This window comes from Delphinapterus leucas, chromosome 1 (genome assembly GCF_059928025.1).
Source record: "Delphinapterus leucas isolate spDelLeu-1000000601 "Yukka" chromosome 1, BTC_Dleu_Yukka2, whole genome shotgun sequence".
In the NCBI taxonomy this organism is placed as follows: domain Eukaryota; kingdom Metazoa; phylum Chordata; class Mammalia; order Artiodactyla; family Monodontidae; genus Delphinapterus; species Delphinapterus leucas.
In genome coordinates, this window is record NC_143129.1 from 53,284,477 (window position 1) to 53,312,073 (window position 27,597).

Here is a 27,597-nt window from a genome sequence, read left to right on the forward strand (position 1 = left end):
TGAAACCAACGTGGACAATATCATTATGTATTTGTCAAAACCCGCAGAACCATACAACACAAAGAGTGAATCTCAATGTAAACTATGTCCTATAGTTAATAATAATGTGTCAATATGGGCCTATCAAATGTAAAAATTATACCGCACTAATGCAAGATAGTAATAACAGGGGAAATGGGGTGTGTGGGGGGGGGAGGTCGGAAGATGGGGGGACTGAATACATAGAACTCTGTGTACTATCTGCTTAATTATTCTGTAAATCTAAAACTGTACTAAAAAAATAAAGTTTATTAACTACTTTTTTTTTTTTTGGGTATTAACTACTTTTTTAAAAAAACTTAAAGAGATTTCACATCGAAGAAAAAAAAAGAGGCAAATGTGGTGAGAGTTAAAATTTTTAAGAGAGCAAGCAGGGTGATCCTGGAAGCTTGCTTGTAAACTATACAGCCAGTTTTGCTACCTAAGCCCCTGTTCCCTTACAGAATCCCTCACCTACACAGTAAATCCACACCACCTTCCCTCAGCTGTGGTAGCTCAGGACCTGTTGGATTTGTACAATGAACCACCTTAGAAGAAAGACAGAACCAAAATCTTCATCACTTCTTAGTTTGCTAAATTGTCTCATGAAAATGAAATTGGGCTTGTCTGGTAAATTTGAAAAAGCCAACATCGTGACTTTTTTTCAGCAGAAAACAAAGGCTTTTCTCTGGCCGAACTTTTCTCAACCAACTGTAATGTTGGTTTTCTGGTCTGATTGTTAATTCTCCCTAATTATGTAGAAGGCCCTTTAAATTTGCTTTGGTGATTTTCCTCTTCTGAGTAACTCCATGAGGCAGTCAGCCCACCTTTCATATTATAAGAAGGCTTCTTCTTTTTTCTTTTTAAAAAATGACTCCTTCACTTCGGAATAATTTCTGCCTGTGATCATAATGGTTAATTCCAATCAGTTGCTCTTTTGGCTTTGAGTGAGGTGCTTGTTTTAAATCTCTCTGAGCTAGTCCAGCACTGGGCCTTTAAACCTGGATTGATCCCCTTGACTTCTAAATCCTTTTGCTTTGGGGGCTGAAATCTGGTTCCATAACCTTTGGAATCACCAATGTTTGCTTTGAAAGTTGGCACTTTCTATTTAAATGGCAAGAAAGATGGGAAATAAGCCTTACAGAGCTGAACGTATTGATTTCAATGATCACCTCTAATCCACACCTTTCCTCTTTAATAATGTGAGGTTTTCTTCTCTTAATTAGAAAGAGCCAGAGATTATCTACACAAAACTGGAAGGTTTATTGTCATTGGTGGGATTGTGTCTCCTGTCCATGACTCCTATGGAAAACAGGTGGGTTCCTCCTTTGCCCCTCTCCTCCCTAACCCCCCTTCCTGACCCGATGCTTCCTCTGATGTAAAACTGCTCCACTGCCATCTACGATTCCTGGAAACGCAAAACACCCATTAGCAGGTGTCCTGCTTCCCATCTCTGGACCACAGTCAGACCTGAGCGAATGGGGGTTGGGCAGCAGCTGGGAGGAACAGCTGCTGGCGACCAGGCCCAGTCAGAACTCATCCATGCCATGTGACTCGGCACGGATGCCAAACTGGGGGCTGGTTATGGGCTGGGCAATCTTTCCTGGGATTTTAGGAGAAAAAGGCCTATGCCTCCTATAATCGGATTTAAAATTCATTTCGCTGCCCCTCCCTCCCTGTCACACATCCCAGAAAATCTAGAAGCCCTCCCAGACCTCAACCTCCTCCCCCAGATACAACTTGGTGGGCTCTGGGGAAGTGACCCAGCCAGATGGACCCGGGAAACAAGGCAACACTCACCACGTTAAGTCTCCTCTCTGTGCTGGGTACACACTGGCTTCTTCATCAGTGGAGGCTCACCTCTGACCCTGATGGGGGAGGAGAGTATACTGCACACACCCTCCATTCTTTCCCTCCCACCCACCCTGCCACTCTACGCTTGTGTGTAGCAGGGGGACACGTGGAGGGGGTCACACCTTCATAATCTGTCAGCACTGAAAAATGCTGCACTTTTGTAATGGGCTGGCTTGGGATGGAGTCTTAGGGAGTCTGTGGGGAGCAGAGTGAGCCTCCCAACAACTGCTCTGTTGCTTCCCAGGGCCTTGTGTCGAGCCGGCACCGTCTCATCATGTGTCAGCTGGCCGTCCAGAATTCCGACTGGATCAGGTAGGGCTGGCCTGATGATGCCAGAGGTGGGTGGCCCAGGGACACCCTGGGAATGGGTAGAGAAAAGGAAGAGTCCCCACAGGAGTGGGGAGGCCAGGGGAGAGATTAACTGCATGCAGGCGATAATAACGTAAGCATTCTGGGGTGGCCTGATGACTTTATTTTTTAACCAATTTATACAGCCTGGGGAACTAAAGAGGGAGCTTTTGGTGTTTCATCTGCTCTGGCACGTTTGGATTCAGGAGTATGCTCAGAGCTTCCACAAACATCATTGGGATTGGGGTGAGGCAGGACCAGAAAATCCGAGATGCCTCTCCACTTCCATCCGTACTCACTTCCATGAGCTGTCACTACCTTTCAGGGAAGGTCTCCCGGCTTTGGCTATTTTCCATTCCTGTTCAGGCTTCCTAGGGTCCCACGATGACAGTGGGACAGAGGTGTGGGGCGGGGTGGGGGTGGGGGCAGGTCCAAGCACTCACAGCCTTTCCCTCAGACGGTCCCTGCGCAGACGGTCCCTGCGCAGTTCTAAGATGGCAGACACCATTATCCACTGTGCTTGCAGTGTAATTAAAGCAAACCTCCACTAATTATGCCCCCCAAAGCTCCTACAGTTATAATTTGCATGAGAAGATGACGTTTTTTAAAAAGATAACAATACACCATTTGTATTGTGTTCCCCGCCCCCCCCGCCGCCTCGTGGAAAAATAAGCAGCACCTAGAGGTTTCCAGGAAAGGAGAGAAATGAAGGGCCGCTGACCTCAGAATGAGGGATGCAGAGAGTTAGCGGAGAAGAGATGGGGTGGGTGGAAATGGGAGCAGTGAAGGAAAGCAACAATAATAATTAAATAGTGATCCGTGCCATTTGTGCGCAGGGATTTGTGTGAGCAGTGCATGCCCTTTACAGACTTTCTCATCCCCTCCCTCCCCCTGAGACAGAGGTGAGGTTGGGAGACAGCTCAGGAGAAGTCAAGGAGTTTGAGAGGGAACAGCACATCTGTGGTCAAGTCAGTGTAGAAACGGAGCCCCTTAGCACGGCACCTCATGATCTCCGGGGAAAATGGGGTCCAGTGGGGGAAATACTGAACAGGAGACTGTTACTGCTTGTATGTGATTAGAAGATTCTGAAATAACTCCCTCATTCATTCAACAAATATTCACTGAGCGCTTACTGCCTGCCCTGCACTGCTCCAGGCACTGGGAAAATCAGAATTCCGCGAATTGAGGTCACCAGAGAGGCTTGGAGATAGCTCTAGAGATGGGGCATGGGTGCGCAGAGTCCCTGAACATGGGGGAGCCTGTTTAGCCAGGTCAGGTGTCTACCCATCTCAGGGGGGAGGGTAGTCAGGGATCTGGGGGCTCAGGGCAAGCTGGATTGCTAAGTGTTTTCAGTTCATGAGATCTCATCTCTGGGAACCTTAGGTGGGCTGTGAGGTGGGGCTAGGGAGGGAATGCTCAACTGCTAAGGACGTGTTTGAGGAACGTCCCAATTTAGCAGCTCATTAAGTTGGTAATTAAGCCCAAGTGCTGCATCCGTCAGGGGCTGGATCCCTGCTCACTTCACATCCCGTGTGCAGCAGGGGTTGGCCAGTCTGCGGGGCTGTACGTTCCGGTCTGGCTGCCATGCCCACCTCCATGCCCACAGGGCACCCCACTGCACAGGGAGTCAGACATGGGCAGATTCCCCAGTTCAGGTAACTGCAGTCGCCACTTGATGAGGGCCTGGCTCATTTCATTCTTATCACAGTCCTATAAGGTCCAGAGGAGAATTCCCATTTTGCAGGTAAGAATAAGAGCAAGACACTATACTAAGCATTTTGCATAGAAAACTCATTGACCCCTTCTAATAACCCCGCAAGAGAGTTATTATTGTTATTATTGTTATTCCCATTTTACAGATGGGAAAGTGAGCACCAAAAAATCATATAACTTTCCCAAAGCCCCACAGTTGGGAAGGTCTGGTGCTGATACTAAACCTGGCCAGACCAGTACCAGCAACTGTTCATGTAAGCCTGTGTCAAACTCCTCTCATTTTACAGTGGGGAAACTGAGGCTCAGGAAGGTGTTTCAAGCCCATGTTTTACCTGATTCGAGGTCTAAGTACTTGGTATGACCAGGTCTGCTAAGCCTTTTGAGCCATGTCATTGGAAGGAACCAATAAGCAAAGAGTGTGAGAATGGAAACCAAGGGAAACATCTTTCCTGTTGTCAGGGTGGACCCGTGGGAGTGCTATCAGGACACCTGGCAGACAACCTGCAGCGTCCTCGAACACCATCGGGACCTCATGAAGGTAAGCTGGGCCAGGCTTAGGGTTGGGTGGACCACGGAAGCCGGGCAGGCCAGGGAAAGGATGCTGCTGGCCTACTGACCTGTTGTTTCCTGCATCTCCGCCAGCGGTGGGGGAGACCAGGCTCTGAGCAGCACCACGGAGGGCAGTGAATTAGGGACCCAGACCAGCGCCAGAGGCTGCTTCCTGCCTTGTCCCCCTCCTCGATATGACTTGGGGCAGTTTTCATCTTCTGGCAGTAAGTTCAAGGTGGGATTCAGGAGACCACAGCTGGAAAGCTTCAGAAAGTGAGGAGAGAAGGAGAAGCGAGCAAAGAAAGGAGGAGAGAAGGGCACTGGGCGAAGTTACAAGCAGCCAGGTCCCCCTGCCACACCCCCTGGGGACCCATTGGTCCTCTTACCCCAGCGTAGGTTGCCGCGACTGCCGTACTTCATACCCGCAGGCATCGTACTGTCACGCACACTCATTCCTCCTCACAGGAGTCCACGGGCAGACAGTGTTCTCATCTCTGTTTTTCTTTTTTTTTGTTTTGTTTGCGGTACACGGGGCTCTCACTATTGTGGCCTCTCCCGTTGCGGAGCACAGGCTCCGGACGCGCAGGCTCAGCGGCCATGGCTCACGGGCCCAGCCGCTCCGCGGCATGTGGGATCTTCCCAGACCGGGGCACGAACCTGCGTCCCCCGCATCGGCAGGCGGACCCTCCACCAGTGCGCCACCAGGGAAGCCCTCATCTCTGTTTTATTTGTGGGTAAAAGGGAGCACAGAGAGGTGAAACAGGGTATCTGAGGACACACAGTGACTGCCTAGCCCACACAGATGGCTGCCTAGGGCTTGTGGCCGTGTGCAGTGACGAGGAGCTGGTTGCTAGGTAAGCACAGGTTCCTCACCAGCCAGCAGCACCAGTCAGCGTGTGCAGAAAGCACCCTTCACAGATCGATAGCAACCCATCGACTCCCAACGTGCGGGGGTGAAAAGCGGTGCCATCAATAGCAAGAAGCCTGACCCACCGAGACGAGACGCAATCCATCCTCCTTGCCTCCGCTGACCCTGATGCACAGCCCTCCCCAGCCCCAAACAAGGATCAGAATGGTATCGTCCTGACACAGGGGGCGCCTCCATCGCATCTGTGTTTGCTGTCAGAGGGGCCTTTCAGAATCTTCTCCTTGGGGAGCTGCCAGCAGCCCCAATGCCCCCGCTCTCCACCTGCTGTGCACAGTGCTTTGTTTGAACAGATGTGGAATTCTGGGGCTCCAGACCATCCAGGGAGTCAAGAGCAAGAGAAGTGGAGAGGACTAGCTGGCTGTTCCTTCATCTAATAAGCTTTTCCCCCATGGAATTGAAGAAAACCCATCTCCTTTCTTTCTGCTTTCAGAACCCTTCACACACATTCCGAGTCTTCCCTGGTCCCTTTGGAAGGACTCTGATGTAGGGTGGCCCTCACTTGCTCCTCTGGGCTTGTCTCAACAACAGCAGTAATAAAAGACATCCCATCTTACTGTATAAGGATGTACCCGTCAGGAGAGGCTAAGATTCGCAGACATCCTTTAAATCTCAGTGGCTTCACACTGGGGGCCTGTGCACCTTCTCTTCACCCAGGAGCCTCAGGCTGCATGATGGAAGGGAGGAATCAGGGGCATGCCTGAGCCCTGGCTCTACCGGCCAGAAAGCCTGGCTGCTGTTTTGCTGTCTAAATGTCTGGGCTTCCCGAGCCCTCCCTCTGTTACTCAGGCCCAGAAGCATGAGTCTGGGCCCGAGATGCTTGGCCAATGACCCACAGCTGTTGGCGGCGATGCTCACAGGCCGGCAAAGAATGCCAGTCCCGATGGCCCCCCGCCTTGGAGTGGGAGCTTGGAGCTGCTTGTTAACTCCCAGTCTCCCTGGTCCCAGCATCAGGCCGGTGTTCCTGGCATGGAGAGTGGATCTGTTGGAGAGAGGGACATGGAGCTTAATAGGTGATGCAAGGCTTTGAGAATGTGGGAGCCTGTGGAGGGCAGAGCGGGGCAGGTGGCCAGCACTTTTCTTCTCCAGCATAGAGCAAGTCGAATGGGACAAATGATGCATGCGGCAAGAAGAAGAAAATCCTCAGCTACCAGACCGGTTATTTAATGAGAATGTGGCGTTTTCTTTTCTGGATGTGAAATCATAATAAAAAGGAGGCAGACTGTCCCTTCCACTCCACCAGCCGCAGCTGGACAGAGAATCCCACAAAGCAGGCTAAGAAGATCCTGTGGTCCCCAACCTCAGCCGGCTCCCAGCTGTGGCTGCTTGCTGTCGTGACCATCTCCTGTCAGGAACGTTGCAGAAGTGACAGGTCACCCCACAAGACAAACGCCTGCCCTTCCAGGGCTCGGAAGGACTCACGTTCTGCTCTGCCTGCACGGTGGTGTGTGGAAGATGCCTTTGGAGGGCCACCCCAGTCCTGGGACTTGGTGTCCTCTGGCAGCTGGACTCAATAATCCAGAAAGGGTGGTGGGCCAGGGATTGAGGGGAAGCTGGCTTTCAGGGAAGGGACCTTGAATAAGCAACAGCCCTCTGAAGCTAAACAGATTGAAAATTCACCCTTTGTTTCTCTGTTGCCCAATAGTTCCACTCCCCGCGGGCAAGGGGTGTTGCTTCTGGGTCAGCTGTGAAGAATGCTGCGTTATCAGCTCTGCGTTTTCTGTAGCACTAGAGAGGAGCAGCAGGCCAGATAACACAGGACAAAGGATAACACACATAGAATTTCCGATTGGCTCTGGAATGTGTATTCACCCTCTGAGCAGGCGCAAGAGTTCCCAGAACGCCGCCCTCTTCCTGCAGCACAAACACACCCTGCTCCGCCTGGCACTGCTCCCCAGCTTGGCCCTGTCATTGGCGTCTCTGGCCTGGAGAGGCGGCAGGTGGTGATAGCGCCTGGTGTTTGCACGACCTTTCCCAAGCTTGCACAGCCCTTTTGCAGACATGACCTCATTTGAGCCCCACGAAGCAGGCAGGGAGGGCAGGCATGCATGTTCCACAGAAGGTCACAGCATGTACAAAGTTCCTGCCAGGAGCCAGATGCTCTAAAGGCGCTCTGTGTATGCTCGCTCATGTAGTCCTGCTGCAGCCCAGAAGGGTGGCTCTTTTGCCTCTCTATGTTAGGCTCTTGAGCTGAGGCTCCAGAGCAGGTAACTATCCAAGGTCTCACAGCCAGAAGGGGGCAGAGCTCAAACTTGACCCCAGGTCTGTGAAACAACACATCCCACGCATTTCTCACCTCCTGCTAGCCTAGTGTGGTCACGGTGTGGCTGGGTCTAGAACCCACCTCCAGTCCTCGTTCTCAGTTCCAGGACACCTCACCGTGATGGACAAGCAGATGAGCGTTTGGAGATAACTGGGAAAGGCTTTCATAAGTCTCCTGGGCTAACCACACTGACTCTGCCCTTCTTCCTTCCCCCAGCGGGTGACTGGCTGCATCCTCTCCAATGTCAACACACCCTCCATGACGCCTGTGATTGGACAGCCCCAAAATGAGACCTCCCAGCCCATTTACCAGAACAGCAATGTGCCCACCAAGCCCACTGCAGGTAGGGGAACATTGGTGTAGAGCAGTGGCTCTCAAACTTCGGAATCGCCTGGAGGGCTTGTTAAAATCCAGATCGCTACGCGCTGCCCCAGAATTTGATTCAGTGGGTCTGGAAGAAGGAAGAGAATTTGCATTTTTAAAAAGTCAATGCTGATGCTCTGGTCCAGGGACCATACTTTGAGAACTCTTAATGTAGGGCATCAGAGAGAAATAGTCACAATAATAGAGACAGGAGCAGAGACAGAGAGAGACAGGGGTGATGGTGTGCATTTTAATATAAATATGATTGCCTTAAGTGGGAATTAAAGACAAAAGGCAGCATTTTTCTCTGCCTTTTCTAAGGAGGTTGAGGATCTTGCCAAGGTCACACAGTAAGGAAGTAGTAGGGCCAGGAGTCCAACCCAGACAGTCTGCAGCCAGAGTCCCACACTCTTAGCCATCCCTTCACTGACAAAGAGCAGGGGTCCCCCAACATTCACCCAGCACCTAGTACTGTATGCTTGCACGGTGCTCAGTGCTTTACACGGGTTCTCATTTAATGCGGTAATTCTGTGATATAGATATTATATGCCCATTTACAAAGAGAAAACTGAGCTTCAGAGAAGGTGAGTGATTTGCCTAAGGTCACACAGCTCAAAAGTGGAAGAGCCAGAATTCATATTCAGGACTGTCTGATTCCAAGGTCCATGTTCTCCCTAATATTTTCTTCCAGGCCAATTGCAAGAGACAGATCCTGGTATTACTTTTCAAGCCTAGAGACCATAATCTATTTGGTTATCAGTCTATCATAAATAGGGTAATTCACAAGGATGAGCCAGAATTTCATAGTTTGCATATAGCTACGTCTGGGGGCTCAGAAAACTTCTCTGGATTAGAGCTCAGAAAGATCACTGAAAACCAGATCCTTCTCAGCCAAAGTAGGATGTCTGATTATTCTAAACACCATCTGAAAGGGAAGGAAGGCCTTTGCCCAGCAGAAATTACTCCAAATGAGTTCTTCGCCACAGGCTGAATCTCTGTGGATTTGGGTGTTACCGTTTAGTGTTGGGGGTGGCTGAAGAAATGCACATGATATTAAAAAACGAAAAATGCAAACAGGGCACAGGCCCTCTAAATGTAGACTGTGATCCAATTTATGTTACGTAGACATATCTGCATTAATACACATAATAAAAATGGAAGAAAATAAAAAATAGATGCATACTTTAGTGGTGGTTATCTCTAGCAGTGGAATTATGGGTGCTTTCTATTTTCCTTTTTATATATATTCCTCTTCCATATTTTCCAATTTTTCAACAGTGTAATAAACACGACCAGAAAATAGATTCCCATCTAGGGCTCAGAATGCTTGTGCCTTAGACTGGGAATGAGAAGAGGGAATTTGGGCTGTCATATTTCTGTTCTTTCTTTTCACCCTCCTACTGCCTCCATGACCCAACCCCTGCCCCTCCAGTGCAGCCCCACTGTTTACAGTGGCCCAAATGTGGGACTGACGCAAGTGTGAGTTGTGAGTGGTTCTCTCCGTCTGTCCCTGTCTGTCTTGCTCTCTCTCCCATAGCCAAGATCCTGGGAAAGGTGGGAGAAAGCCTAAGCCGGATCTGCTGTGTCCGCCCACCGGTGGAGCGCTTCACCTTTGTGGGTAAGGGAGCAAGGACCTTCTTTACCAATCCCGCCTCTTTTCTTTCCCTCCTCCCTTTGTTCATTCACCAGACAAGCCCCAGCACCTGCTGTAGGATGAGCATCTATAGAGCAAGAATTGGGAGAGAAGAGAGGATGTTACCAGGCCTGCAGGGCCAAGGTGTGATGGGAGCCCAGAGGCGTGATCATCCTGGCTTAGGGATCCTGGAGACCTTTTCCACTCCTCTCCCCTCCTTGGGCTGTTCTGGTCCTTCCCTCTAGAGAAGGTGTCCATCCGCCTGAGAGTTCTCAGAGGCCCAGCATCCTCCCTCAGGTCCTCCCAGCTCTGGCAGTGTCAGCACTCCTGCTGAGAGGCTAAGAACACACAAGCCCTTTCCTTAATTTTCTCCATTTTTTTGCTGCTCCCCTAAGGACTCAGCATAGATAAGAACAGCTGTCTCTGGGGCTCTTTCTCCTACAAACCCCAAATTCGGCTCTGCAGAGGAGCTGAAGGTCTAGCCCCCATTCCTTTGACTCTTTGGGGCTGACTTCTGCCATTTCTCAGATTTCCAATTTCCAACCTGGAATAGGAACTAAGAGGGATGGTTGAGGAGGCAGGGGGCCAGGATGGCGTCTCCATGGTGCTCTGCACGCCGTGTGCCCCGTGTGGGCGTGCACACTCAGAGCACATGGTAAAGCCTCTGTCCTTCACTTCTTTCCCGGGCTCTCCATTCTGCCACGTGAAAAATCTCAGCGTACTCAATTTTGCTTGTTCTTTGAACCAGAACGCTGAACGGGAGAGGGCCGCCTCCGTGTGACACTACAAGCTGTGACCCTAGGTTCAAGGAAGTTGCTCTTGTGGCCAGCCTCCCCTAAATACAGAAGGAAACAAAAGGCGCTCAGCATGAGCATGTGTGTGTCCGTCATTGGCAACCCAGCCAGGCTGTCCAATACTGAAAGTCCCAGAACAGTGAATCCTGCCTCTGGAGCCTGAGGAGATGCTCCCTCTCCATTTTAAGCTGGATGGTGCTCTCCATTTATGCTACTCAGATGTCCCTACTCCCACCCAATCACCCCATCCCGGGTTCTCCCTCTGCGGAGTCTCTTGTACAGAACGCGCATCAGGTACGCGGAAGTTGGTTCCCTGATGCTTCTGCATTTCCTCTTTCCTCCCTAGATGAGAATGCCAATCTGGGCACAGTGATGCGGTACGAGGAGATTGGTGAGTGGGGCTGGGCAAGTGGGAACATTTGGAGCCACCGGCCTCCACCACGGGCAAAGTGGGGGAGGGGAGAGCCTTGCAAACCCTGGGCGGTGTTTGCAGCAGGGTCTGCTCTTAGAGGGATAATTGATTGTTCCCAAGCTAAGATCATATTCTTAGTTCTCTCTCCTTTAACATCTCCATACTAGATTCAGGCAGGTTCCCAGGAGGTAGGATGGGATCAGTTGGCAATTTTCCCTTCAGAGCCTCTTCTCCCTCATTCAGAAGTCATGGAAGTTGAGTTCATTGCCAGCCAGAGAGACTCTTCTCTTGCCCAGAGCGCTGTGCCTGCGGCAGAAGAGCTCCCCTACCTTCCTCAGCAGAGGATTCTGGCGTTTGGCGGATGAGGAGAGACGGGGCAGAAAGCCACACCTGTGACCTCCCCCGCAGCCTTGAGTAGAGACTAAGGCCCCGACTGTGCGTGAGGGCAGTGAAGGCCCCGGGCCAGAGCAGGTGGAGGGTGGTTACACGGAGCTGTCAGGATGGGAAGGAGCTAAGCCCCCATAGAAGTGAGCTGAGTCCTGGGCAACCCTAGGAAACAAACCAGGAAACAGATCTTTCCAAGGTTCCAGAATAAGTTAGAGACACAAGTATCTGAAGCCGGGTAAAGGGCAGACAGCAAGAGTGGAGCTGGGGCTGATGCAGCTACCAGGTGACAAGGAGGGTCAGTGACAGTTGGAATGCTTGAAATTCTAGGATGAGGGGCAGCCTGGTGTCCAGCTGACACGCTTAATCTTCCACTCGAGCTGCAGAGATGCTCCAGGCACCCCCTCCTAGAGGTGGAGGTTTGGGGCTGCATCTGGGCACTGGGTTCTCCCAGGAGGCCCAGCAGATGTGATGTCATTTCAAGGAACTTCTCTGGGGCCTGTCCCCTGATCCCAGGCAGTGGTGCACCTGAGTTGGCTCATATTTATTCGCTAGGGCCATTTGTAAAATTTTCAGGGATCTTACCAACCAGTGGTTAAACGCAGTCTATACTAAAAATTAAATTACATTAAGTAACAGTTAAATACATTGTATTCAAAACAAGTATTAAGTACTCAAAACTCCTCACTTCCCAGTTCTTTTATCAAGTTTTAATAGGCTTTATTTACCAGCACATGGCTGTCTGAGGACCACAGGAAAGGGGGCCTGCCTTTCTGGATGCTTCCCAAAGCCAGCAGGAAGAAGCATGCAACCCCAGGTTCCACAGCCCCAAACACCCAAAAGCCCTGCACTCCCCCTTCCCTGCGGTTCCACACCTGGCCAGGAACTACCTTCCCGGGGAGGAAGTCTTCTCGACCGGCCCAGCCGAGCTCAGAGCAGTCTTCAGACTTTCAGCTCTATTCCAGTGTATATTTTCCTCCGACAACTTGTTCCAGGAAGAATGCATTGTGGCCCAGCTTCAGCTGGGATCTCTGTACCTTGCCAGCACCCAGGGCCCGTGTATCAGGCTGTCCCGCCCTGGGGAGTTCCCCCTCCTACCGAGAGGCAATGCAATGGGTGTTTGTTTACCCGGCCATGCTCCTAGCTCCTAGCACTCCACCTTTACCATCTCACTGCAGCCTTGCGAGGCGCAGGGCTAGTCTTAGCCCCATCTTACTCCTCTTTCAGAGAAAGGAAAGCTGAGTGGCTACAGCTGTCTGGATGGATTTGTGGCCTCGTGTGGTACAGGTGGCAGCTGCCTCAGTGCGCAGTGGGGAGTGGAAGGGGCTGCAGGGCCTGGGGCTTTGCATAACCCGGATTCCCGGGAGGATTATGTGGCAGGAGAGTGCTGATTCTGGCTCGCTGGATCCTGAACTGGGGAAGAAAGTTGGACCCAGAGGAGGTCCCAGGAAGGGAGCTTGCCTGGCCTCTAGACCACTGTGCTGTGAGGCCCTCTGGCTCACACGTCCCCTTTTTGAAATCCCCTTGCACGCTTCACGAGAAGGGAAAAGCCGTTTCTCCTAGCTCAGTTAGCACCTATGGCTCCATTTCCACTTTCTTAACAAGCTGACTGCTCCCGGGGCCTGCCCCAGACCCAAGGCTTAGGGGCTGAAAACACGTACCTTAGTCTCAGATGATAAACCTGAGAAACCACTGCTGCCCTCCAGCGGCCACACGTGGGATCCCAAGCCCTGCCAGGACCTCTGGCCTGTGACAAATCCATCTGTTCCAGTGCTGCAAGCAAAGGTGGAAACCCCGTGCTTTAACTTGATCTGCTCTGGCTTTAAAAATAATCCTACATTATTTTCAAGTGAGAAAGTGAGTCTCTGGCTTGGGAATAGAAAAGAGATTCATTTCCATGGCTGTAGAGCAGGGTTTCTCAACCATGGCACTGTTGACACTGGGGACCAGATAATCCTGTGTCATGCGGGCTGCTGTGTGCTGTGGAGACTGCTGAGTGGCATTCCTGCCCTCTAAGCACAGTGGCACACCCCTCTCTCCGGTCTTGACAACCAAAAAAGTCTCCAGACATTGCCAAATTCTGGAGACAAAATCGCCCCCATTTGAGAATCACTGATGTAGAAGAAGCTGAGGACCAGCATGTCGTCCGGAGACTGCCAGCTAACTGAACTCTTAGGCCCACAGTTACAGAGCTTCAGCCTTTCAACAGAGAACTGACCTGAAATTCTGGGTGGCTCCAAGCTGGAGACAGGGAACAACGGGATCCCAGAACGAGCCCCGTCTGGCTCCTCTCAGCCATCTGAAGGCTGGTGGCCTAACACAGAGGGAAGCACCATTGACCAGGGCCTCCATGCTGCAAGAGACAAGGCCACAATCACCATCCCGGACTGCCATCCCGAGCGCCCAGAAGGCTCTTAGACAGCCTGCCCACATGGCCTCTGCGGTCAGCCTGTCTGTTGTTCACTCATTCAACACATCCTGAGCACCTACTGTGCACAGGTCGCTCTGCCAGGCCCTGGAGATATGAAGATCAACTAAGGTCCCTGGACATAAACAGACCATGAGACTACAGTGTGACGTGGAGGAGAGGGGAGAGGGGAGGCTGCAGGAATATTTAAGAGTTAAGACCCCAGGGCTCCATGGGGCTCCCCGAGTATGAGCTGCACTGACCTGGGACCGTGAGATGCTCTCACTGTCGCCAGCCCAGCAGCCTTCCACTCAGCCTGCAGCCAGGGCGAGCTCACCACCTGAAAGTCCTCGTCAGGTCCCTGAGCTAGCTACAGGGTCTGAGGCGGGCAGAGCTGCCGCCCATCTCTCGGCCTCAGGGTCCAGGGTGGAAGCGTTCTCTGGAAGGCTCAGAGCGGGGCTGTGTCACTGTTTCAGGCAAGATACCCACAGCCACAGCCTTTTGATGGAAGGGCCTGGGATGCCAGGGAACCAGACGCACCACCTGAATCCCAGCCCAGGTGGAAGTCTCTCCCCACGTGGTTCTGAGAATCCCAGGATTCTTTTTCCCCCGTTGCTCAGTGTTCATGCCCCAGTCAGTTTGCTGCCTGTTTTAAATGACAGTGGCCTCACTGGGGTAATTCAGAGTGAGCTTAATGAGGGAAGAAAAACAAATGACAAGCAAGAAGTACGCCTGGGAGTCAGGAAAGTGGGGGTCAGCCTCACTTCTCAAGCCCTTTGCTGAGGACACTGGCCATGTAAAGAGAGGACGTCCGATGAGCTGAGCTAGCTGATGAATTGAGGGTGCACTCGGTGTCCCCTGCCCCCCATCACATCGGGTGCTTGTGACAAGACAAACCCCAGATAATGCACAGCAGCGGAGGAACCAAACTCCACGGGCACTTCGGTTTGATACGGAGCAAAGGAGAGACCCTTAGACCTCACACTAGGCATGTAGCTGGCTCAGTCTCTGTTTGGGTGACCAGCCATCCTGGCTTAGCATGGAAACCCATCCTGGAAACCCCTCAGTACCAGCAAACCAGGACAGTTAGTCTCCCTCTCTGCTGCATTCGTCCTGCAGGGAATGAGGGTGGTCTGTAAATGAGCCTGGGGGAGGGGTGAGCAGAGGTGCCTGGAAGAACTGGGCTCTGGAGCCCCAAGGATGGGACACTTCTGTGTTCAGCGGGGGAAGAAGGCTGAGACTTGAATGTTTCCCAGGCCTCCACTCACTCCCTTTTCTAACTTTGTTCCCCCTCCTCAGAGCTGCGGATCTTGCTGCTGTGTGGCAGTGACCTTCTGGAGTCCTTCTGCATCCCAGGGCTCTGGAATGAGGCAGATGTGAGTAGCAAGGTTATGGCCTGTGCACAGCTGGCGTGGGGATGGATGGGGAGGGACCACTCGACTTTGACCTGTAGACTTCCCTCCTCACACAGGAGGGCAATGGGCAACCCATTCACATCATGATGGAAGAAAATTCTCAAAGCAGCTCTACTCCAGTAAAAATTAGGGCTTCCCTGGTGGCGCAGTGGTTGAGAGTCCGCCTGCCGATGCAGGGGATGAGGGTTCATGCCCTGGTCCGGGAAGATCCCACATGCCGCGGAGCGGCTGGGCCTGTGAGCCATGGCCGCTGGGCCTGCACGTCCGGAGTCTGTGCTCCGCAACGGGAGAGGCCACAACAGTGAGAGGCCCGCGTACCGCAAAAAAAAAAAAAAAAAAAAAAAAAAATTAAATTAAAAAAAAGAAAATTCTCGCCTACCCTCAGCTTTATCTCGTCCTGTATTTTTATACTCACTCCTCCTCAGGCTTGCTCCTGGAAAGCCCCTGGGAAAAAAAGCAATCTGAGTCATAGAATACCTTCTCCATGTAGTGCTTGGAGGGTGTGTGCTGGTGGGGAAAGATGGGGGAGGGAGGAATTTTTTTTAAAAGACTTTGCCCTTTTGAAATTATTGTGTGTTTTGTTTTCCTTTGATTCTTTTGAAGAGGTGGTAAATACCACCCTAGAATTCCCTTAACAAGAGAAAAGGGGTCAAGAGGGGAGAAGTTAATAGCAAAAGGTCAGTAGGATCCTTCTGGCAATTGACTTGGGATAGAGGGAACTAGGAAGTTAAACTTATACCATTCAGAAGCTCATTGGACATCTTTTGTACCAGATCTGACAGAGATGGTCTTAAACCAGCTAATTCATGAGTTACTCACCCTTCAGATGTACATTCATTTTTGTTCTTTCATTAATTCATTCATCTGATAGCCAGAGCTAATGCTAGCTCCCAAACCCATAGCCCTTTGAAAGTTTGATTCTCAGGGCAGATATTCTAGACCTAGTACTTTTTCATTACTTACTGTGTGACCCCATGCAAATCACTCAACTCCTTTGGGCCTTGGTTGTTTTTCAAAAATCTATAGAATGTTATCTATAGCATTCTGAGATTTTTAAAGAAATAACCAATACAGTCCCTGCCCCCAAGTATCAGGTACCACCTGGTACCAAGTATTACCACCTGGTAAGATGTCTGCATATGAAAAATTTTCATGTACATATATGTCTCTGAAGAGAGAGAGAAGTAGAGAACCTTCAGGGTTAAACTCAAGATTCTAGTTCTGCTCCAACACAGCTCATGACAAAATATATTCCAAGCATCAGTTTTTCCCATCTCTAAAATGGGCATTATAATAGTACCCATCTCATAGGGTTTGGGGAGAATTAAGTGAGATTATCCATGTAAAGTGCCCAGCCTAGCACCTGACACACAGTGACATACAACAACTGTTAATAAGTCAATTTGCCTAAATAGACACATAGATAAACACATAAATATTCCAGGTGAAGGGCATAGATGCTAACCTGCTGTGGGATAACCAAGAGGGGAGGCATAGTTTCAGGGAAGCAGATTATACTGTGTAGTCCTTTCCTCTCTACCCCTGCACAATTTCCTGCAGGTGAAATTTGAAACCTCTTTTCGGTTCTGGATTAAGTGGCTTAATTAACTTTTACTTTCCTCTCTACTTCACAAGTTGCTTTGAAAGGAAAAAGTAACGGGGGAGAAATTCTGTACAAGATTTCAGCAAAGCTCTTTCAAGAATCCAGGCAAATCCGGGCAGTTGCCTGAGGCCCCATCCCATGGGGAGGCCCTGGCAGCTGGGGAGCCATTTAGAGGGATGAAATTGACAGGGGCAGCAGCCTGACAGGCCGCTGCCTGAACAGGACGTCTCTAGGGCCTCTTTGCCAAGTGTGACTCTCAAGGGCAGACCAGGCTTTCTGGAGCCTGAAATTGACACAACTGGGGGCCCTTGAAGCACGGCCAGTCCCCCTGTGTTCCTCCCAGAGAGAGAAGGCTGACTGCAGGGCCTCTAATTTCTCTCCGACATGGCTGCTCCTGACGTTGTCAGATCCCACATTCAGAGAACCAGGAAAAAGAGCCCCTGGTCACTCCTCTTCCATTTGGTCCCTGATGCTGAAATGACGTGTTGGTTACAAGAAAAGAATTGAAAAACCAGTAGCTGTGGATCTAACTGGGGCTGTGGTAGTGGAGATGGTGTGAGACACTCATCTGTTCAACCATGTTCCCACCTGACGGGTCATCCTGGAGATGGGAGCACCTAGCCTGGCTGCTCCCAGAGGCACAGCAATTCCAAACCAGCAGGGACCCCACATCTGTCCTGTTCAGGGTGCTGAGAATTTCAGTCCACAGCACAGGCAGAAGGGGGACTGGGTGAAGCAGACCCTCAGGGCTCACTCCAGATGGTTTTCTAGAGCCTAGAGCTCTACCTCCCCACTCCCACCCAACCAATTGCTCAGTTCCCTGATTCAACCGACAGTGAATCTGTGGGGTCCTTAGAATCATGACAGCCGAGGTAGAGGCAAAAAAAAAAAAAAAAAAAATCAAAATCAAGGAGCTGTTTCCGTATGTAACAAGTGTGAATTTCAGGCCACAACAGAAGTGTGCCAGAAATATCACAATTTATTTAAATCACATGAAAATTCAACTCCAAATCACCATCCCACAGGGATGATGGAAAGTTAATCTCATTCATTACTGACTAGCAGAACCTGAGAGGCTCTCGTGGGCTCTGAACGTGAACATCAGTTCATCAGGGTCGCCGCAGACATCTTCCCTATTGGGGCCTTCGCGGTCCAGTGAGGTGGATGGCAACCTGCTCCAGGCCCACCTGGGCCGTGCGACTCCTGGCTGAGTCTGGAAGCCCCGGTGCTGGGCCCAACCCACCTATGATCCTGGCCCTATTTTCTTCTGAGGCTTTGCCCTTAGGGTGCTGTCTGGGAGGGAGGAGGGGGTGGGCTTCACAGCTCTCTAACTTCTTTCTAGTGTGGGAGGGGGGCAGCTGAACCTCTTCTTTCTATTCTGAAGCTATCTCCCCTATTTTCTCTCCCCTCCTCTGGACATCTAGGGAAATCTCTTCAGTGGTTTAAAGCCATTGACTTCAAAACATACTATTTTCTGCCCTGAAAAGTCCTCTCATAAAGGGTCTGGTTCTCTGCTAGAAATAGGGTGGGGATTGGGCAAACGCATATATAGGGAACATGAAACTAGTTAGTAACTCAGTGAATTATCCCACTGTCCGTATTTGGGGAAAGTTGGAGCTCAGGGTCTAGAAAAGGAAGGTCTTTCTTTCAAGACTGGTACAGGGTGAGCCCTGCTTATTCTAAAAGAAAGTTCTAGCCTCTGGAGTTTGCCTGGAAGCGGCCCGTTTCAGGGATCTCTGTTTCTAACCATGAGATTACCAGGGATCAGGTATGTGAGACCCACTTCTGTCCCAGGTTTCATTCATTTATTCAACCCTTTATCAGAACACATTTCTTTTTATCACCTGGTGTCCCAAGTGATACTTGCTGGCCACAGACCTGTGCTCAGTGACCATGAACCTGAAGCCTTGAATCTGCCAATGATGGGACAGGAGGGTGGGGAAAAGAACCAAGTTTCTTGGAAAAGTCCTAGACCCTTGCTCTGCATTCCAGTCTCTCCAGAATCCTCAGGAACAAACCAAGAGAGAGCCACTAGTTCAGACAGGTCTGGGAGACATAGAAGCCCCACCATCCTTCTGTAAAGAAAGCTCAGTGGGGACCGTGGAGCAGCAATGCCCCACCCAGGCTGGAAAGCAGCTGGGACAGTCTGTTCTACAGTAGGGCTGCCAAGCCCTCTTTCGGCACAATCACAAACTCTCCGTTGAGTCAGTCTTGCTTTCTTTTGCTTTGGATTCCTGAACCTATGCTCTCCATCCAGAAATCTAATTACACAACTAAAGGAACAACCATCCCCACCCAAACACATCCCTTGGGCATTTCCCAACAGACACAAAAATCCATCAGCCCATAGTGAATTCTGACCTTCTCTGACCAATGACACACCCCTTCCCCTTACATTCTGTGGGGAGAAAATTCCATACATATTCATCATGTTTCTTTCTATGGAATACAAAAGAGTTGCTTGTGTGGCCTGGCAGTTGGCATTTTCATTCTCGATTCCTGAGAGAGAGCAAGATCCAGTTTCCTCGACCAGCCTTTGGAGTTTGGGACCCAGTCCCTCTATCCCATCCCATTCCCAGACTTTTTATTAGAACTAGTTTCCCCTAGGAGACCTGATCTTTGCTATGCCGCATCCTGACACCAGCACCAAAAGCACATATCCAGGGATGGACCGGGATCTATGGGAAGTCAAGGCCAAAGCCTAAAGGGTCAGCCATGGACAGATTTGTGAAACAGGAAACTCTTATCCTCACTCCCCTCCCCCAGACAAAACCCATCGTCTAGGGAATCTGATGCTGCCAGCTGCTTTGTCCATCATATTATAATGGAAGGCAGTCGGGCAATTAATTCTGATTCAAGCATTCTTTCGTTCAATCAATCTTTCAGCTGCTACTGAGTGCCCAGTATGAATATAAGCACACTGTTTGTCCTTGCAGCACTTGCAATCTAAAAATATCTTACAGTTTTTATTCTATTAGTTCTTTATATTACATGAAATAAAACATATAAAAAGTTTAGAAGAGTTCTTGAACCTAGTACGCAGTCAATAAATGTTGGCTGTTATTTATTCATTGGTTTTGAAATATTTATTGAGTACCTGCCATGGGCCAGACACTGTTCTAGGGCTGGAGGAACGGAGAAAACAGAATAGACAAAGTTCCCCACCATTGTGCACTGTGCTTTCTAATGGGGAGACACAATAAACACTTTGCTTGTTTCTCGTGGATTATCTCAGTTAACCACCGGAACACTCCTGAAAGTGGAATCTCGGTTCCCATTTATAGGTATGGAAACCAGGGCTCACATGGATTGTGACTTGTCCAAGACCACTTAGCTATTAGCAGCAGAGCAGGACTTGGCATACATTCAGATCCCTAATCCAGATAAGACAGACAAGTGGGAAGAATGATGTGTAATTCATAGCAGGCCACAAGGGAGGGGGTAGCACTTGAGCTGGGCTTTGAATAATGGGCAGGACTGGGTTAAGTGCCTGCAAAAAGAAGGGCTTTTGAGGTTGAGAGAAGGCTGTAAAAGGTCCAGTGGTGGGCATAAGACCTTTTGGGGAGTTGGTTCTGGCTGGCTGAAATAGAAGGTTTATCTTGGTCCTTATCTGGGAGACTTGGCTTTTCAGCAAGCAGACAAAATCATTCAGTTTAATGATTAAATGTATTCCCTGCTTGAAAACAGTATTTGCATTTTAAATGAGCCAGGGTCAATATTTAACTCAAAGGAACGAAAACCCAAAGGTGGAACATCAAGCACCAGAGATGGGCCAATGAGGAAACTGTTTTTTCTTTTTCTTTCTTTTTGCACTTCTCCAAGCCCAACATTCCACAGGCTGGCTCTAATTGGCTGTGTTCTACGTTTTTCCAGCCAACCAGGCATGGGCTACCTGCTTCCTGCATCCACCAGCTATGGGAAAACAACCAAAGAAAATAAACAGAGGAAGAGCCTGGGGCACTAGCCACTCCAGAAGAAACCCCAGGGCTCCAGGATAAATGGAGCAAAGACAAACATTTGGTTTTTCAGGCTCAGATGGTTTTTATCAGACAGTCCAGCCCCAGCCAGGAAGCCCAATGGACACTTCCACCCCCGGGATTACATCTCCACACTGATAAGCCTGATGCCGTTTTTCCAGCTCTGGGGAAGGTGGCTTGGGAGATAGGGTTCTTGTGTGAAAGGCACTGTTGGTTTGGTTTTCACGCTTTTGACTTAAGTCTGGAATTCCTTGCCTTCCCTCACCCCCAGGCAGATTGGAAATGGGAGTGGGAATGATTTCCTCTGCGAAAACCCTCTAAAGGATCATTCATTGATTTGCACTAACAGAGCCATCCTGGAAATGCATTCCCACCCGGCCTTCCCTCCAGAGAGGAGCAGGGGTCAGAAGAAGGGTGGAGGATTCTTTCCCGAAATGGCTGGAGCATGTTTCAGAAGCTCCTCACCTACTGTTGTGTGGTTTCTGTTGGATGCTCTCTCCTTACATCTTGTTTAACCTACTCAGAAGCACACAAAATTATATACTTTAGGGAGCAATGTAGAGTAATGAGCTGAGGACTTAGCTCGGGATAAGCCTGGAGAAAAAATAAGATAGACTATATTTTCACACCAAGAAATTTCAAGTCACTAAAATGGGAGTCTTAAAAATGGATCTAGAAGAGGCATACTGTGGTGGAAAGAGCCTTTAAAGCAGACCGGAGTGGGTTCAAATTCACTCACTTGCTGTGCAGCTTGGATTAGTTACTACATCTCACTGAGTCTTGGTCTCCCCATCCATGAAATGAGAGCTGAAGCACACATCTCAGAAGATGGTTGCTTCAAGGATTAAATGTATTAAGAAATAAAGCTGCTAGTACTGTGCCTGGTGCATAGCAGGTCCTCTAATAAATGGTGCTTCCGCTTCCTGCTGGTAGTCCCTTGTTCGTCCCTGAATATCCTCATCTGGAGAAGTACGAGTTGGCCTGAGTAACTCAGGTACTGTGCCTTGAGAAGAGAGGACTGTTTGAGGGAGATGGTCAGGATCCTGAACCCTGATCTCAGAATGATTCCATAGAGGGTCTTACCAGTTAGACTTGCCTGGGTAAGTCAGTGTAAATTGGATTCTGTCGCTAATGGAAGTCAAGCCCTCTGTTTAAAGCACTCTAATGGCTTCTCTTCACATTTGGAATGAAACCCCATCTTTATCGTGATCTGGTCCTTCTCTACTTCTCCCGCCTCTCTGTGCCCCAGTTCCACCTAGTTTCTTTATTTGAACACTTTTTCCCACCTCAGGGCCTTTGCACTAGCTGTGGCCTCACTGGGAACGCTCTTTTCCCAGGTATCCCTATGTCTGGCCGGTTCTTGTCGTTTAGGTTTTGGCTTAAAAGTCATTTTGTTTTATATTCAATATTGTACCAAGCTCCACCTGATGTTTTCTTATTTATGTATTTATTTGTTTACGATCTCTCCCTACTGGAGTTAAGCTCTGTGAGCACACTGCACTTGTCTGTCTCGCTGGGCAACACCAGGACAGTGCCTGGTTCACCATATACACTCAATAAAAGTTTGTTGAATGAAAGAATGTAAGAGTACCTGGGAACAGCTTGGTTGGAGAAATTCAGCCTCCACCGTGAGATATGGCCCCAACTTTTGCCAGTTACCCAGAAGACATTAGCCACTACAAGAGATGAGCCACTTAAATAGTAACTTGCCCTTATCCTTAAGAGCAATACAGTTGAAATAATTAGTCATTTATTTAATGTCTCCCACTAGATAGTGATTGAGCCAAGAGATGAAGCCGTATCTGGCTTGCTCAGCCCTGGTGCCCAGGAAAGTGCCTGGCTAAGACCACAGGGCATCCTCCCACCCAAAGTATCCCTGAAACCCAGCAGGGCCGGTCTTGAAATTCCGCCTCCTGGAAGGATGATGATGGTTCCACATTCCTTCCAAGAGATCTGCCGCCTGGCTGCCACGAATGTTCTCACTCCCAAGGCCAAGTTGCTTCCTGCCTCAACATGTCTCATATCCTTTCCTCAGATTCCCCACACTGGGGGGAGCAGAGTCTGCCCCCTCCCACTTCCTGTCCCCATCCCCACCCCTGCCGCCCCTGGGGAGCCTTTGACCAGAAGCTGAAAAGATATGATCAAAGCTGTGCCTGTGAGCAGGAAGTTGAAGCAGGATGAATGTCACAGACCCCCACCTCTGAGACACGACCCAGGCCAGAGCTACAGTGAGAGGCCACTGTCTGCTGCGGGGGGACAAGATTGTACCCTGATCCTGCTCGCTGCCGTGTGGCAGAATGACGTCACATCAATCACCATCGGGAGAGGGAATTGCCAATCAGGACGGCTCTGCTGCTCGGACCACCCACTCACCCACCTCCCCACCCCCACGGCAAGACCTGCAGAGAACTCTTCATGAAGACACGGGAGGTGTTGGGCCCCTCGTGCTGGAACAGGAGCTCCATCCCAGGGGCCTGGGCACATTCCTGTGGGCTCCGTGGGCAGGGAAAGCTTGAGAAACCCTCGGTTTCCTGGGATCAGACGTCTGTCCGCATCTCCCCAGAGCCGGGGGTGGGGTGGGGGAGGGGGGAGGAAATGTCCTCATTTTTGCTGGAATCCCCAGAGAGGTGCTCGTCCCACAAGTATCTCATGTTGACTTCATCCCAAACCAAGCCAGAGTATTAGCTTAGGCAACTGCCTCTATTATTAAAAGTGACAATTTTCCAAAGGTGGGTGCACATCAGGAGGATTAGGAAACATTGTAAAGAGGGAGGCTCCACCCCATTGTAGACATGTTGTATCAAAATCCCTGGGGTGAGGTCTGGAGGGGCTGTTGCTGTTATTATTATTTTTAAAGCTCCGGGGTGATTCTGCTGACCAATCAGATGAAGTTTGGGAACTTACAGAAGTAAGATCACCCGTGCTTTTCATGGGGACCTGAAAGTCTGTCTCGAGTCACTTCCTTGGGTCTCCCAGAGTTTCCATTAGGTACATCGGGCTTCCTTCCATGTCCTGAGGTGAGAGAGTTTATCAGCTAACTCAAGGACAACTGCCAGAGAGGGGACTCTGCAGGAATCCACTTGCTCAACAGCATATGTCGAGCACGGATGATGTGCCAGGTCCTTTTCACCCAGGAACATGGCAGTGAACGAAACACACAAAATTGCCTGCCCTCATGAAGCTTACCTTTATAGGGAAGAGAGGAGGAGAGCAAAAAAAGGTTAAAGAAAGAAAATATACAAGGTGTTAGAGATAAATGCTATGGAGGAATATGAAACATGGTAGGAAGTGGGGACTGTGAGGGCGTGGGATGGGTGTGGGTCTACGTGCACAGGGATGCAGGCTGAAATAGCATGGCCAGAGGAGGTCTCACTGAGAAGGTGGTTGTTTTTTTTTTTGGTTTCTATTGATACTTTTTCTTTTTTTAAATACATCTTTATTGGAGTATAATTGCTTCAACATACCGTGTTAGTTTCTCTTGCACAACAAAGCGAATCAGCCATACGCATACACATGTCCCCATATCCCCTCCCTCTTGAGCCTCCCTCCCACCCTCCCTATCCCACCCCTCTAGGTCATCGCAAAGCACCGAGCCGATCTCCCTGTGCTGCACTGCTGCTTCCCACCAGGCAACTATTTTACGTTCGGTAGTGTGTATATGTCGATGCTACTCTCACTTTGCCCCAGCTTTGCCCTCCCACCCCAGGTCCTCAAGTCCATTCTCTATGACTACCTCTTTATTCCTGCCCTACAAGTAGGTTCTTCAGTACCTTTTTGTTTTTGTTTTTTTTTTAGATTCCATATATATGCGTTAGCGTACAGTATTTGTCTTTCTCTTTCTGACTTACTTCACTCTGTATGACAGACCCTAGGTCCATCCACCTCAGTACAAATGACTCAATTTCGTTTCTTTTTATGGCTGAGTAATATTCCATTGTACATATGTGACACATCTTCTTTATCCATTAATCTGTTGATGGACATTTAGGTTGGTTCCATGTCCTGGCTATTGTAAATAGTGCTGCAATGAACATTGTGGTGCATGTCTCTTTTTGGATTATGGTTTTCTCAGGCTATATGCCCAGTAGTGGGATTGCTGGGTCGTATGGTAGTTCTATTTTTAGTTTTTTAAGGAACCTCCATACTGTTCTCCATAGTGGCTGTATCAATTTACATTCCCACCAACAGTGCAGGAGGGTTCCCTTTTCACCACACCCTCTCCAGCATTTATTGTTTCCAGCTTTTTTCATAATGGCCATTCTGACCGGCATGAGGTGATACCTCATTGCAGTTTTGATTTCCATCTCTAATAATTAGTGATGCTGACCATCTTTTCATGTGCCTCTTGGTCATCTGTATGTCTTCCTTGGTGAAATGTCTATTTAGGTCTTCCGCCCATTTTTAAACTGCATTGTCTGTTTTTTTGACACTGAGCTCCATGAGCTGTTTGTATATTTTGGAGATTAATCCTTTGTTGTTTCATTTGCAAATATTTTCTCCCATTCTGAGGGTTGTCTTTTGTCTTGTTTATGGTTTCCTTTGCTGTGCAAAAGCTTTTAAGTTTAATTTAGTCCCATATGTTTATTTTTGTTTTTATTTCTGTTACTCTAGGAGGTGGGCCAAAAATGATCTTGCTGTGGTTTATGTCAAAGAGTGTTTTTCCTATGTTTTCCTCTAAAAGTTTGATAGTGTCGGGTCTTACATTTAAGTCTTTAATCCATTTGGAGTTTATTTTTATGTATGCTGTTAGGGAGTGTTCTAATTTCATTCTTTTTTTTTTTTGCGGTACACGGGCCTCTCACTGTTGTGGCCTCTCCCGTTGTGGCTCACAGGCTCCGGACGCGCAGGCTCAGCAGCCATGGCTCACGGGCCCAGCCGCTCCACGGCATGTGGGATCCTCCCGGACCGGGGCACGAACCCGTGTCCCCTGCATCGGCAGGTGGACTCTCAACCACTGCACCACCAGGGAAGCCCTAATTTCATTCTTTTACATGCAGCTGTCCAGTTTTCCCAGCACCACTTATTGAAGAGGCTGTCTTTCTCCCCTGTATCTTCTTGACTCCTTTGTCGTAAATTTGGTGCTCATATGTGCGTGGGTTTATCTCTGGGCATTCTATCCTGTAGCATTGATCTATATTTCTGTTTTTGTGCCAGTACCATACTGTCTTGATTACTGTAGCTTTGTAGTATAGATTGAAGTCAGGGAGCCTGATTCCTCCAGCTCCGTTTTTCTTTCTCAAGATAGCTTTGGCTGTTCGGGGTCTTTTGTGTTTCCATACGAATTGTAAGATTTTTTTGTTCTAATTCCGTGAAGAATGACATTGGTAGTTTGAGAGGGATTGCATTGAATCTGTAGATTGCTTTGGACAGTATAGTCATTTTCACAATATTGATTCTTCCAATCCAAGAACATGGTATATTTCTCCATCTGTTTCTGTCATCTTTGATTTCTTCCATCAGTGTTTTATAGTTTTCTGAGTACAAGTCTTTCGCCTCCTTAGGCAGGTTTATTCCTAGGTATTTTATTCTTTTTGTTGCAATGGTGAATGGGAGCGTTTCCTTAATTTCTCTTTCTGATTTTTCATTGTTGGTGTATAGGAATGCCAGAGATTTCTGTGCATTAATTTTGTATCCTGCAACCTTACCAAATTCATTGATTAGTTCTAGTAGTTTTCTGGTGGCATCTTTAGGATTTTCTATGTATAGTATCATGTCATCTGCAAACAGTGACAGTTTGACTTCTTCTTTTCCAATTTGTATTCCTTTTATTTCTTTTTCTTCTCTGATTGCCCCAGCTAGGACTTCCAAAACTATGTTGAATAAGAGTGGGGAGAGTGGACATCCTTGTCTTGTTCCTTATCCTAGTGGAAGTGCTTTCAGTTTTTCACCCTTGAGTATGATGTTTGCTGTGAGTTTGTCATATATGGCCTTTATTATGTTGAGGTAGTTTCCCTCTATGCCCATTTTCTGGATAGTTTTTATCATAAATGGGTGTTGAGTTTTGTCAAAAGCTTTTTCTGCATCTATTGAGATGATCATATGGTTTTTATTCCTTAATTTGTTAATGTGGTGTATCACATTGATTGATTTGCATATATTGAAGAATCCTTGCATCCCTGGGATAAATCCCACTTGATCATGGTGTATGATCCTTTTAATGTGCTGTTGGAATCTGTTTGCTAGTATTTTGTTCAGGATTTTTGCATCTATGTTTATCAGTGATATTGGTCTATAACTTTCTTTTTTTGTGATAGCTTTTTCTGGTTTTGGTATCAGGGTGATGGTGGCTTCGTAGAATGAATTTCGGAGTGTTCCTCCCTCTGCTATTTTTTGGAAGAGTTTGAGAAGGATTGGTGTTAGCTCTTCTCTAAACGTTTGATAGAATTCACCTGTGAAGCCATCTGGTCCTGGACGTTTGTTTGTTGGAAGATTTTTAATTGTGGTTTCAATTTCATTACTTGTGATAGGTCTGTTTATATTTTCTAATTCTTCCTGGTTCAGTCTCAGAAAATTGTACCTTTCCAAGAATTTGTCCATTTCTTCGTGGCTGTCCATTTTATTGGCATATAGTTGTTTGTAGTAGTCTCTTATAATCCTTTGTATTTCTGCAGTGTCAGTTGTGATTTCTCCTTTTTCATTTCTAATGTTATTGATTTGTGTCCTCTCCCTTTTTTTCTTGATGAGTCTAAGGGTTTATCAGTTTTGTTTATCTTCTCAAAGAACCAGCTTTTAGTTTTATTGATCTTTGCTATTGTTTTCTTCATTTCTATTTCATTTATTTCTGCTCTGATCTTTATGGTTTCTTTCCTTCAACTGACTTTGGGTTTTCTTTGTTCTTCTTTCCCTAGTTGTTTTAAGTGTAGGGTTAGATTGTTTACTTGAGATTTTTCTTGTTTCTTGAGGTGAGATCTTTTCATTTCTTCTTTGATTTCTTCAGTG

At 48.6% G+C, this 27,597-nt stretch overlaps 1 protein-coding gene across 1 annotated transcript in view; it reads left to right on the forward strand.

The window, feature by feature from the left end:
* Positions 1–27,597, forward strand: part of NMNAT2 (nicotinamide nucleotide adenylyltransferase 2) — a 196,251-nt gene that overhangs the window by 155,098 nt on the left and 13,556 nt on the right. The window contains exons 3-9 of the mRNA XM_022593336.2: positions 1,245–1,333; positions 2,117–2,184; positions 4,393–4,471; positions 7,887–8,013; positions 9,571–9,651; positions 10,807–10,851; positions 14,963–15,039. Coding sequence (XP_022449044.1) covers positions 1,245–1,333; positions 2,117–2,184; positions 4,393–4,471; positions 7,887–8,013; positions 9,571–9,651; positions 10,807–10,851; positions 14,963–15,039 — 566 coding nt within the window. The remainder of the gene's footprint in view (positions 1–1,244; positions 1,334–2,116; positions 2,185–4,392; positions 4,472–7,886; positions 8,014–9,570; positions 9,652–10,806; positions 10,852–14,962; positions 15,040–27,597) is intronic.